Source organism: Chiloscyllium plagiosum, unplaced genomic scaffold (genome assembly GCF_037043375.1).
Source record: "Chiloscyllium plagiosum isolate Xiang-an unplaced genomic scaffold, Cpla_swu_hap1 HiC_scaffold_18, whole genome shotgun sequence".
In the NCBI taxonomy this organism is placed as follows: Eukaryota; Metazoa; Chordata; class Chondrichthyes; order Orectolobiformes; family Hemiscylliidae; genus Chiloscyllium; species Chiloscyllium plagiosum.
Genome location: NW_028270156.1, coordinates 60,317,856 through 60,330,071, shown reverse-complemented (window position 1 = coordinate 60,330,071; position 12,216 = coordinate 60,317,856). Strand labels below are relative to the sequence as shown.

The window sequence follows — 12,216 nt, the reverse complement described above, 5'->3', positions numbered from 1 at the left end:
TAGGGAAATAGATGGTGACATCTTGCAAAACATCCAGATTACTGAGGAGGAAATGCTGGATGTCTTGAAACAGGTAAAGGTGGATAAATCCCCAGCACCTGATCAGGTGTACCCGAGAACTCTGTGGGAAGCTAGAGAAGTGATTGCTGGGCCTCTTGCTGAGACATTTGTATCATCGATAGTCACAGGTAAGGTGCCAGAAGACAGGAGGTTGGCAAACGTGGTTGGTGCCACTGTTTAAGAAGGTTGGTAAAGACAAACCAGGGAACTATAGATCAGTGAGCCTTACCTCGGTGGTGGGCAAGTTGTTGGAGGGACTCCTGAGGGACAGGATGTACATGTATTTGGAAAGGCAAGGACTGATTAGGGATAGTTAATATGGCTGTGTGTGTGGGAAATCTTGTCTCACAAACTTGACTGAGTTTTTTGAAGAAGTAACAAAGATGATTGATCAGGGCAGAGCAGTAGATGTGATCTATGTGGAGTTCATTAAGGCGTTTGACAAGGTTCCCCATAGGAGACTGATTAGCAAGGTTAGATCTCATGGAATACAGGGGGAACTAGCCATTTGGATACAGAACTGGCTCAAAGGTAGAAGGCAGAGGGTGGTGGTGGAAGGTTGTTTTTCAGACTGGAGGCCTGTGACCAGAGGAGTGCCACAAGGATCGGTGCTGGGTCCTCTACTTTTTGTCATTTACATAAATGATTTGGATGCAGGCATAAGAGGTACAGTTAGTAAGTTTGCAGATGGCACCAAAATTGGAGGAGTAGTGGACAGCGAAGAGGGTTACCTCAGATTACTGAGGAAGGGCTTATCCCCGAAACGTCGATTCTCCTGCTCCTTGGATGCTGCTTTACCTGCTGCACTTTTCCAGCAACACATTTTTCAGCTCTGATCTCCAGCATCTGCAGTCCTCACTTTCTCTCTTTTTACCTCAGATTACAACAGGATCTGGACCAGATGGGCCAATGGGCTGAGACGTGGCAGATGGAGTTTAATTCAGATAAATGCGAGGTGCTGCAGTTTGGGAAAGCAAATCTTAGCAGGACTTATACACTTAATGGTAAGGTCCTAGGGAGTGTTGCTGAATAAAGAGACCTCGGGGTGCAGGTTCATAGTTCCTTGAAAGTGAAGTCGCAGGTAGATACGATAGTGAAGGTGGCGTTTGGTATGCTTTCCTTTATTGGTCAGATTATTGAGTACAGGAGTTGGGAGGTCATGTTGCGCTGTACAGGATATTGGTTAGGCCACTGTTGGAATATTGCATGCAATTCTGGTCTCCTTCCTATCGGAAAGATGTTGTGAAACTTGAAAGGGTTCAGAAAAGATTTACAAGGATATTGCCAGGGTTGGAGGATGTGAGCTATAGGGAGAGGTTTAACAGGCTGGGGCTGTTTTCCCTGGAGCATCGGAAGCTGAGGGGTGACCTTATAGAGGTTTACAAAATTATGAGGGGCATGGATAGGGTAAATAGGCAAAGTCTTTTCCCTGGGTTGGGGCATAGGTTTAGGGTGAGAGGGGAAAGATATAAAAGAGACCTAATGGGCAAATTTTTCACGCAGAGGGTGGTATGTGTATGCTGCCAGATGAAGTGGTGGAGGCTGGTACAATTGCAACATTTAAGAGGCATTTGGATGGGTATATGAATAGGAAGGGTTTGGAGGGATGTGGGCCGGGTGCTGGCAGATGGGACTAGATTGGGTTGGGATATCTGGTCAGCATGGACGGGTTGGACCGAAGGGTCTGTTTCTATGCTGTACATCTCTATAACTCTGACTGCAAAACCTGACCTTGCATGGACATTACAGAATTAGCAGGGTCAGTTAGCTCATTTGGCTGGATGGCTGGTTTGCAATGCAGAGTGATGACAACAGCATGGGCTCAATTCCCACATTGAGGTTGCTATGAAGGACTCCCCTCAATCTCTGCCCTTGTCTGAAGCTTTGTGACCCTCTGTTTAAACAATCACCAGTCATCTCTGTCTCTCCCCTGAATGAGAAAATGGCCCTATGGTCCAGTAGGATTATGGAAATTTTACATTTACCTTTATAGAATAAGTACTAATGTGCGTGTTTATTTATTGCAATACAAAATATAGCTATTCAATCTAGTACATCTCATCTAATGAGAAGCAATACATTTCAAGAGTTTTAAAGAAAATTTGAAAGTTGTTAAACAATGCTAAATACTAAGCACAAATGAGTCGAGGTAAACTATCTACCAACAGTGTTTAAACTCTTGCAATTCAAATTACAAAAGAATGGTGGCCTTGCAATTAGTGCCCATATTTGTGCTACAATACCAGTCCTATTTAATCCAGGAATTGGAGTATAGATTTGGCTAGGCAGAGCAAAGGGAGCTGCTCATGGCCACTGCTCTCCTGCAACTTAAAACTAAATAAGGTCACAGTAAGACCGCCTACTAACTGACCATGAGGCAAAGTGTAAAAGGAGACTCCATCTGAGTTACCACTGGTCAACGTAAAACAGGTTCAACATTTTATTATTGTAGTATATGATCACAGCTAGTTCAAACAGTTTAAATCTATGCTGCAGGTTGAATTGAACAGCAATTTTCTGACTAGGTGACAATTTCAGTTCTGAATCAAGTTTGATTATTCCCATGTCCAGTAAATAAAGTAACTGATTTCATGCCATGCCCTGTAATTTTAACAACATCTTTAATCTTATGCAACTTTATCATAAATAAATCAAAGTATATTTTAGAATATCATTATGAGCTACTTTGTTAGAACAAGCATTAGTTTTGACAGCAAAAATGCAGTCAGAGTTCACATCACATTGAATTTTGAACGCTTTAGTTCACTGCAGTTATTTGGTTTGTCATTGGATGCAGTCCTTTATCCACAGCTAAAGTAGCAGTCAGCTGCACTGGCAAGCAGCCATTTGTTTTTGCTTGTTATTGGAATTAAATAATGTCCAGCAAAAACAGTTCAAACAGGGCTCTCACTTGTTTAAGATGTACAGGATTCGCAAAGGGAATAAGTGGTGCACAAATAAATCAGTCAGTTCCAGTTTTGCTTCTCATTCTCTCACAAGGTCATCTATTGATCCACTTAGGGATATATCAAGCAGATACAGGACAAGTTAGCAACTAAAAACAACCCTTGGAAGATTATAACATCTTTCATATTTCCTGGTTGCCAGTTCAAAGACTGCTGACAGCAGATGCCTGGATTGGCTACTTGGCCAGGGGTATAATCAAAGTTGGGAGTAAAAGGAAAATTTAAAGTAGTCGTTACAGGGATAAATAAACTAAAGCCCACTTTGCTGAGAGCTACATAAATTTCAGGAAAATGAAGATACAAAACCTGACTGCAATCAGAAAAAGAGCGGATATTATTGCATCTTTCACAACCTCCCAACATACTTTAAAGCTAATAAATTACAGTTATCACTTAAGTAGGCAAATTCATTAACTAATTTGCACAGAAAAATGGCACCACCATATTTGGTATCACTGACAATATGTGGAAGCCTTTTCACTGCCCCTTCTATCAATCATTCATGTGAATTTCAATACTCCAGGATGGATCCCAATGGTACCAAGCTCTTTCCAAGTTAATACTATCGGTTTAAAAATATCTTTAAAGCTGTGTTAATCTCCACATTGCAATCTTTTTCAAAATAAATCCTATAATTAGCTCAATAATATCCTCAAAAGGCTTGTCAAGCAAGATCCAATTTCTATACAGTCTGACCTTCAGTATTGGTGTTAATTATTTCCCTGTTCTCTATTTCAGGATGCTTTCTATTATTTTGCCAGCTACTGATTTAATCTTCTGCCTTTCTTCCATCTCAGTGAAGTGCCTTCAAATGTTTTTCTAAGTTTCGTTGTGGTGCATCCTCATGGAGAGTGGCACTTTGGTGAGATACTGGAAAGTTAACTGTGTTTAGGGAGCCTTGCTCGAGTGAAAGAGATTTTAAAATTTAAAATAAAATTGCTCATCTCCCCAGCTACACGCAATATTGGGCTGTTCCATTATCCACCAGAGAGATCAGTATTGAGGGATAGTGGAGACATGGAGAACAAGCAGTAGAAATGGACATTAGATCAGAGAGCACTTTGTACTCTAACAAGACTGTTGTTTGGCATAAGTCAATCTCTCCTCAATAAAAGACAGACAACAAACAAACCATGGAATGCACAAGGCTGTTTTGTCCAAAAGTGGATCAACGAACATCCAACATCAAGTGTGAAGTCAGAATGGTTTACACAATGACTCATGTTAAACCTAAACTCCTTCAATGCTCAAAGTTTTAAATAAACTTTCAAAAACAATTGCATTTTACCCATTCCATTCAATTTTAACATAGGGTTTTGAGTTTGAATATGGAGTTTATGAACACAGAAATTGGGAAGGAGGAAGTATTGACAAACAGTTTCACATTTCATCCAGTTGGCATGAGATCAGCAGATAGTAATCAGGAGTTACTGAGAAATAACTTTCGCTGAACCTATGCACTGTTGTATAACATTGTAGTTAAGCACTTGCCTTGTAACATGACAATGAATCAATATGTCACTATAGTTCAACTCAGGAGCTAAAAAGTTGCAACTCATCAATTTCAAATTTCCAATCAATCATTCATGAAAGCCTGCATTTGTGAACCCATGCACAAAAAAAAAATCACAATTAATTGGTAACACCACAAACACGTTACATTTCCAACAATCATGTGAATGAGGAACAAAAACAGAAATTGTTGGCAAAACTCAGGTCTGGCAGCATCTGTGGGAAAAAAGCAGAGTTAATGCTTCCAGTCTGGTGACCCTTCATCAGACCTGGTGAGTTTCAACAACAATTTCTGTCTTAGTTTCAAATTTCCAGCTCTTTGTTTTATTCATGTGAGTGAGTATACTTTCACAGAATCCATACAGATTCTATGGGTAGCACGATGGCTCACAGCACCAGGGACCCAGGTTCAATTCCAGCCTAGGGCGACTGCCTGTGTGGAGTTTGCACATTCTCTCAGTGTCTGCGCGGTTTCCTCCAGGTGCTCTGGTTTCTTCCCACAGTGCAAAAGTTGTAAGGTTAGGTGAATTGGCAATACTAAATTGCCCATAATGTTCAGGGATGTGTAGGTTAGTTGCATTAGTCAGGGGAAATGTAAAAGTAATAGGGTTAGGGAATGAGTCTGGGTGGGATATTCTTTGGAGGGTCAGTGTGACTTGTTGGGCCTAATGGCCTGTTTCCACACTGAAGGGATTCGACAGTGTGGAAGCAGGCCATTTGGCCCAAAGGATCCGTATTGACCCTCTGAAGACCAACCCAGTCAGACTCATCCATGTAACGCTCTATTTTGCATGGCTAATCCACCTGATCTGCATATCGCTGGACATTTTGGACAATGTAGCATGGTCAATCCACCTAACCTGCAATCTTTGGGCTGTGGGAGGAAAACCACGCAGACATAGGCAGAATGTGCAAACTCCTCATTGACAGTTGCCCAAGGTTGCAATCAAACTTGGGTCCCTGTCGCCACGAGGCTGTGGTGCTGCCCCAATTTCTTTCCAATTCATTTAATATGCACTATGTTACACTTGAATACAGGATACACTATTAACTCAAAAGAAAAGTTTGAATGATTTCTAAAGGCACCAAGTGGTTTAGTAATTTTAAGGAAGATTCTGAAATTAGGGATATAGTGTAAGAATAGTGTAGGAAGTGTAAGAATGGTGTAGTTGATCATGGGGTTCAGTGTGTTTTCTTTTGTTCAGAAAGTTAAGATGACTGGGAAAGATAGCATCTAAAGACAGAAAATCATTAACACACTTCACAAGTAATGGAATTTTCAGTAATTCAGCACAGAATTGGAGAGGGAGGGAACTTCAATGTAAGGAGGAAAATGCAGGAATGACATGAAAAAAATGAAAATTATGACAATGTCTGTAGTACTTCAACACATGTACTGTTTGGTAAAAGGAAATAGCTAAGCTCAGATTCATTTCAATTTGCTACTCAAATTAATATTCAATGTCACTTATTATCTCGGTGAAATTCCACATCATTAGCTTCATGCTTTACAGTCACAGTTCAACTTACCACGCCTTGCAGCGTTGGTGGTATCAGTCCACAGTACACAGGAATAAACATGCTGCATATACAGGCCTGCAAAACAGATCAGGAGCTTTTTATATGAACTGCCAGTGATGCAATTTTTATGGCTGTACAAAAATAACATGACATCATTTATGGTCATACTAGGGAATTTGGGATAGTACTTTGACTGGTAGAAAGTTCAGGTCAGAAAAAGGTGTTCTTCTTTAAAAAGAAACCAGATTTTGGCTTCTGCCACACAGATGTGAGAAAGTCTTTGTTCACTTAGTTGCGTGGAATAGGATTTGAAGTACAAAAATAGGAAAAACCCCAGAGAAGAAAATCTTCTCCCACCCATTTGGAACAAAAACAGTGTTACATTTTGACTTCACCTGGACAAGCTCCTCCTTATTGTTGAAAACAGTCACCAGAACATTCTCGCCATCAGAGACACGGGTCAATGAAATGCCCAGTCGACCTGTTGCTAGCTCGTGTGCGTTGTCTGGAAGTCCTTTGGAAAGCCGGCTACGGATGATCTTTATCAAGTTAAAGGAAGGGTGGAGTGGACCCAGAAACCTCTTCCGTGCTTCTTTGGAAACATCAATGATATTTGCACCACATTCTCCTGCCGATTAAATGTTTAGAAAGCGTAAACATGCTGCATATTTCACATGAGCTTCTTCCTGTGTCACATTAGGCAAAAACTCTTACCCTGCTGCCTATTTTTAAAGGCAGCATCCCAAACCAGATGTTAGCTGATCTCAACAGGATAGTTAGTCGTCATATGTGACATCAGCACAAAGGCAAAATTAATTCAGCAAACACCACAACAAGTCTGTATTTTGTGACACTTGCTGGAAATGCATTTATTACAGACATTAAGTGAGAAAAGAATTGGGCACAACCATACAACTATTCATGGTCAAATAGCTCTTTGAACAAAGACAGTGAATTTCAGTCTTGAAAAATTGTCCATTTTCAGAAGACAATCTATCCTTTTAAAGTTAAAAATTACACAACACCAGGTTTTAGTCCAACAGGTTTAATTGGAAGCACTAGCTTTCGGAGCGCTGCTCCTTCATTAGGTGGCTGTGGAGGACACAATTGTAAGACACAGAATTTATAGCAAAAGTTTACAGTGTGATATAACTAAAATTATACATTGAAAAATATCTTGATTGTTTGTGGAGTCTCTCATCTGTTAGAATGACCATGATAGTTTCACTTCTTTCATGTGTAAATCACAAAACTTTTTTTAAAAAGTTACATTCTCAGGTTAACTGTAACAATTGGTGTCAGCCAGATAATATGTTGAAGGTGTTAGCCCCCTGTGTTCCCTGTCTGTGCCATAAGCTAATGCTTCCAAATAAACCTGTTGGACTATAACCTGGTGTTGTGTGCTTTTTAACTTTGTACACCCCAGTCCAACACCGGCATCTCCAAATCATATCCTTTTAATGCCATCCCAGTAAATTATGTCTTTCCAAGATTATTTTCTCAATCAGGTGTGCACACGTACACATTGAACATACATTAAAGTTTCTCAACATTAAGAAAAGTTATGAGTAGTAACAAACAACAAAAATAAAATCAATAAATAAAGCTCAACTTAAATTCCACACTCAAAGTTTACAGTGACAGTTTCACAATGCAACTGTTTAACAAGGGAATAAAACAGAAGATGTAAGCTTTACTTAAACAAATAACCCAATATTATTTGTCAAAACAGCAGCAATATTGAATTTATTCCAGCTTCAACATCCGCCTCAAAACAAATGAACAATGGAAATTACTTTACCTTTTTCAGGTTTAGAAATGCCTGATAGCAAGATGTTTCATTGAAAGCATGTTTTTTTTTGTATAAATAAGTTAATAGACTCAACAGTTTCTTTGAAGATTCATTTGGGTTCACTATGAGAATTTCCACCAGCCTCGAACAGTTCAATGTTTACACCAGGGTTAATTTTAATAAGCAGTTTGAGAATACAAGGTCAGGACATTTCCTGGCTCCACACAGTTGCCCTTTTGCTGACTTCAATGGATTACACTATGTATTTCTAAGTGAATCCTTAGTAATAGATTCCAGTATTTTCTGATGGTTGATGTGGTCTGTGACTCTCATTTCCTCTCTCCGTCGTGGCTTTGTTGAAGGATAATATTACACTTAAAGACATCCAAACTGCTGGCACTGCTCTAAGCAGTCCTGGAAAATCATAACCGGCGCATTATATCTCTGCGGGCACCTCTTTTAAAGCTGGAGTGTCATTTACTGCTCTGTTGAAGACTGACATATTTGTCCACTTGAGCACACAGAGGGTCCGAGCGTGTGCAATAGACATTGCAGAGAAAACAGCAAGAAAAATGGATTGCAGCAGTAACACTTGAGTATCTGCCCTTATCAAGAACTTTACAGTGAGATGTAGATATTCAGGTTTTTAGGATTTGTGGGTTTTTAGGACTTGAAGACTCTTCCATGTTTTTCTCTGAGCTGATATAAAGAATAAAAGAAACAGGAGCAGGACTGGGGTGGGGGCATTTGACATCCATAACCATTGACGGTCTTGTAGATGAAGAATTTGTCTCGAATATAATCAATGATCCAGTCTCCACTCTACTCTGGGTACAGAATTCTAACATTCACAGCCTTCCGACGGAAGAAATTTCTCCTCATCCCTGCCTTTAGTGAAATGTATTTTAGTTTGAAACTCATTTCTGCCCCCAAATTAATTATTTTAAGCGCCTCACTCTTATTAGCCCCTTTTATTGACCTATTTCTGGTACATAAATAATTGTTCAATAGCAACAGATATATAAAAGAAAAAGCAAGCTCATAAAATGATAGATCTTCACATCCCTCATCGATTTTTTTGTTTTACCTTCTTCTTCTCCTTCAATGTACCGTATATCATTCAAGGTAAGTGGATTCCTTTATCTGGTGGCTTTGCTCTTTGGCAGATGCAGGAGTACAAATGAATTGATTCAACCCAAAGTTTACATTCCCGTATGCACCCCTAACATAGTCAACCATGGATCACAAACCCCTACCTCTGTGTGCTTACATGTGCCATCTTAAGGTGCAAGCTTGCATTTTATCTACTAATGCTGCAACCTGTTAGCATATCAATGTGGTATGCGACAAGGCTCTCTGTATTTATAGTACCCATTTACAATTGCAAACAGCAGTTGAATCAGTAGAAACCAAACTATGCATTTGCATTTGATTCAGGAGGTATCAACAATGCTTAAAAATAAGAAAAAAAGCCATTGTGTGATAAATAAAATCTTTTCTAGTGTTCTTTTTATACTCTGAGCAACAAATTTGCTTGTCTGGATCCAAGAAGATGCACTCAATTAATTTTTCATGAAGTAGTTTCACAGCACTTTGCTTCAGTTACCAACTCAAGTTTGTATGATTCAAAAAGAGGCCTGGGTGGGGCTCGTGTTTGATTTATTGCACACATAATTCTACATGTCTCAACATAGTGCTAGCTCAGTCTGAGTTTAGACACAGTTACTATATTACATTATAAAAATCACTAAGTCCATAACCCTAGTTTAAAATGTCTCAGCTGTAAGGACTTGTACAGACATGTTTTGAAACATAGATAGGAGTAAGCTGTTAGCATTCAGTAAGACTGTTACATCGAGTACAAGTGAATGCTATATAGAATAATCACAACCCAAGCACCAGCATTGGGAATCCCTGTTTTTCAGCTTTGCAGCAAACAAATAGTAAAAAAGGATTAAAGTCTTTTCATTTGAAGGCTTTCAGCATTTGGAACAAGATGGATGAATTGATAGCAAAATGAAAATAAATAAATATGACATGATACCCGTTACAGGGATGGTTGCAAGGTGACCAAGGTTGGGGCTTCAGTATTGGATATTTCAGAAGGACAGGTGGAAAATGAAAAGGAGGTGGTGTAGCTCAGTTAATAAAGGATTAGATTCAGTGTAGTTGTGAAAAGTGATCTTGCTTCACAAAATTGAAGATCAGAAACAGTTTGGATGGAAAGAAGGAATAGCAAAAGGAAGTCACTGGTGGGAGTATTTATAGGCTCCCAAACATAAACTACACAGGCAGGATATTACATTAAGAAATAAAGGGGACTTACAAGAAAACTGCTACAATATCATGACTGACTTCAAACTTGTCACTGACTGGAAACATCAAATTGCCAAAGGTAGCCCAGAGGATGAGTTCAAAGTATTATTTGTGACATAAAATGTATTATTCTAATGAGGTAACTGGTTATTTTGAACCTGGTTATGCACGAGATTGAAATAAAATAAAAACCTCAGTGTAAAGGATCCTACTGGCAAAAATGATTGTAGAATTTAGTTTATCGGTGAGAATAGTGGGTCCTCATATATCAGACTTAATTAAATACATTAATAAAACAGTTGGCTAAAATGTACTTGGTAAATGAGTTCAAAGGGAAGATGGCAGAGAAATACTGGCAGACATTTAATGAGATACTTCATAAATTCTTAACAAAGTTACATCAGTAAAGTTGACGACTTGTAGAACCTTTATACAAGATTGAAGGAAAAGGCATGTAATGCTACGAAGATTAGTGGTAGGTTGGAAGATTTTTTTTAAAAATTGCAGAAAGCAGAAAAGGATATATTGAAAAACAAACGGGGAGAGATTGGGGTAAGAAAATTGGTAAAAAAAAATATAAAAATAGAAAGTAAAAGCCACTGCAAGTATAAAGGAAGAATAGTTAAAGAAAATGTTGGACCCTCAGAGAATGGGACTGGCATCTTAATAATGGGAAAAGAGGAAATGGTATGGACTTTGAACATATATTTTATGTTTGTCTTCACTGTAGAAAGTTAAAAATCACACATCAGGTTATAGTCCAACAGGCTTATTTAGAAATACTAGCTTTCAGAGGGTAACTCGTGGGACAGGATCATAAGACACAGAATTTATAGAAAAAGATCACTGTATCATGCAATTAAAATGTTATATTGGACAAACCTAGATTGCTGTTAAGCTTTTCATCTTTTAGAATGGTTGCAGGTTTCATTTCATTAATATGTAAATCCCAGAACTTCTTTTAAGTCATGTTCTCCAGATAACTTAAGGTTTTACAAAAAAGGTGACGTCTCAGTTCAGTCAATGCATTAAAGGGGGGAGGTTAGAGTCTGTCTGTATCCCAATCTTAAGTCAGACTGGTTCTATTTCCAAAGTAGGAATTTATAAAAATGTTATATGGATTGACTGCCTGCAGGTTGTGTGCTTTTTGAGCAAAAATAGAATGTATCTGCAAAACAATTCTGCAAATCCAAATATTAATACATTGTGCCCTCACTTCCTTAACATCTGATGGCAAAAAGTTTACTTCAGTTTCCACAATTTCCGCTCAGCTGCTAACAATCATTGCACAATTTCCTTTTCCCTCCCTACAGCATTTTCATATTTGAATTCAGCCATCATAACAATAGCTTAGTTCACCTCTTCAAAGCCAGAGCAGATGAGAGAAATGTGTTCAAAGCAGATAAACAGCTTACCAACCAAATGTTACGGAATTTAAGAGGCATCTTTCAGCGCTTCCATTCTGAATAGATTCTCATTTAGTGTGCCTGTTTGGAGCAGGTTTGTTTAGGAGGAAAGCAGTTAAAATTCCCAAAGCCAATATGCAAGAATGGATCAAAGTGTCTGCTCCACAACTGGGCTTTTGAGGTTACTTGAGTGCACAAAGCCTAGCTTAGGGTAAAATGCTGGTCTCAAAGTCTGACAGCCAGTTTACTGTGCTCTGGACAAGCTGTTCCAGCCTCTTTGTCAATAGCACCAGTCAGTTCTGAAGATTCACATCACAATCAAAACATCCACTTAATTTCTCTCTCCACTTAGAAAATCATGGATGGGTATGGATAGGGTAAATAGGCAAGGTCCTTTCCCTGAGGTAAGGGAGTCCAGAATTAGAGGGCATAGGTTTAGGGTGACAGAAGAAAGGTTTAAAAGGGACCTAAGGGGCAATGTTTTCATGCAGAGGATGCTGCATGTATGGAATGAGCTGCCAGAGGAAGTGGTGGAGGCTGGTACCATTACAACATCTAAAAGGCATCTGGATGGGTATATGAATAAGAAGGGTTTAGAGGGATATGGGCCAAGTTCCAGCAAATGGGACTTGATAAATTAATC

General features: G+C 39.0%; 1 protein-coding gene across 1 annotated transcript in view; it reads right to left on the bottom strand.

Moving 5' to 3' along the window:
* The window catches only part of pnpla2 (patatin-like phospholipase domain containing 2), a 57,343-nt gene that overhangs the window by 27,753 nt on the left and 17,374 nt on the right, over positions 1-12,216 (bottom strand). The window contains exons 2-3 of the mRNA XM_043706166.2: positions 6,455-6,687; positions 6,069-6,134 (exon numbers count right to left, since the gene is read on the bottom strand). Of these exons, the coding sequence (XP_043562101.1) occupies positions 6,069-6,134; positions 6,455-6,687 (299 nt within the window). The remainder of the gene's footprint in view (positions 1-6,068; positions 6,135-6,454; positions 6,688-12,216) is intronic.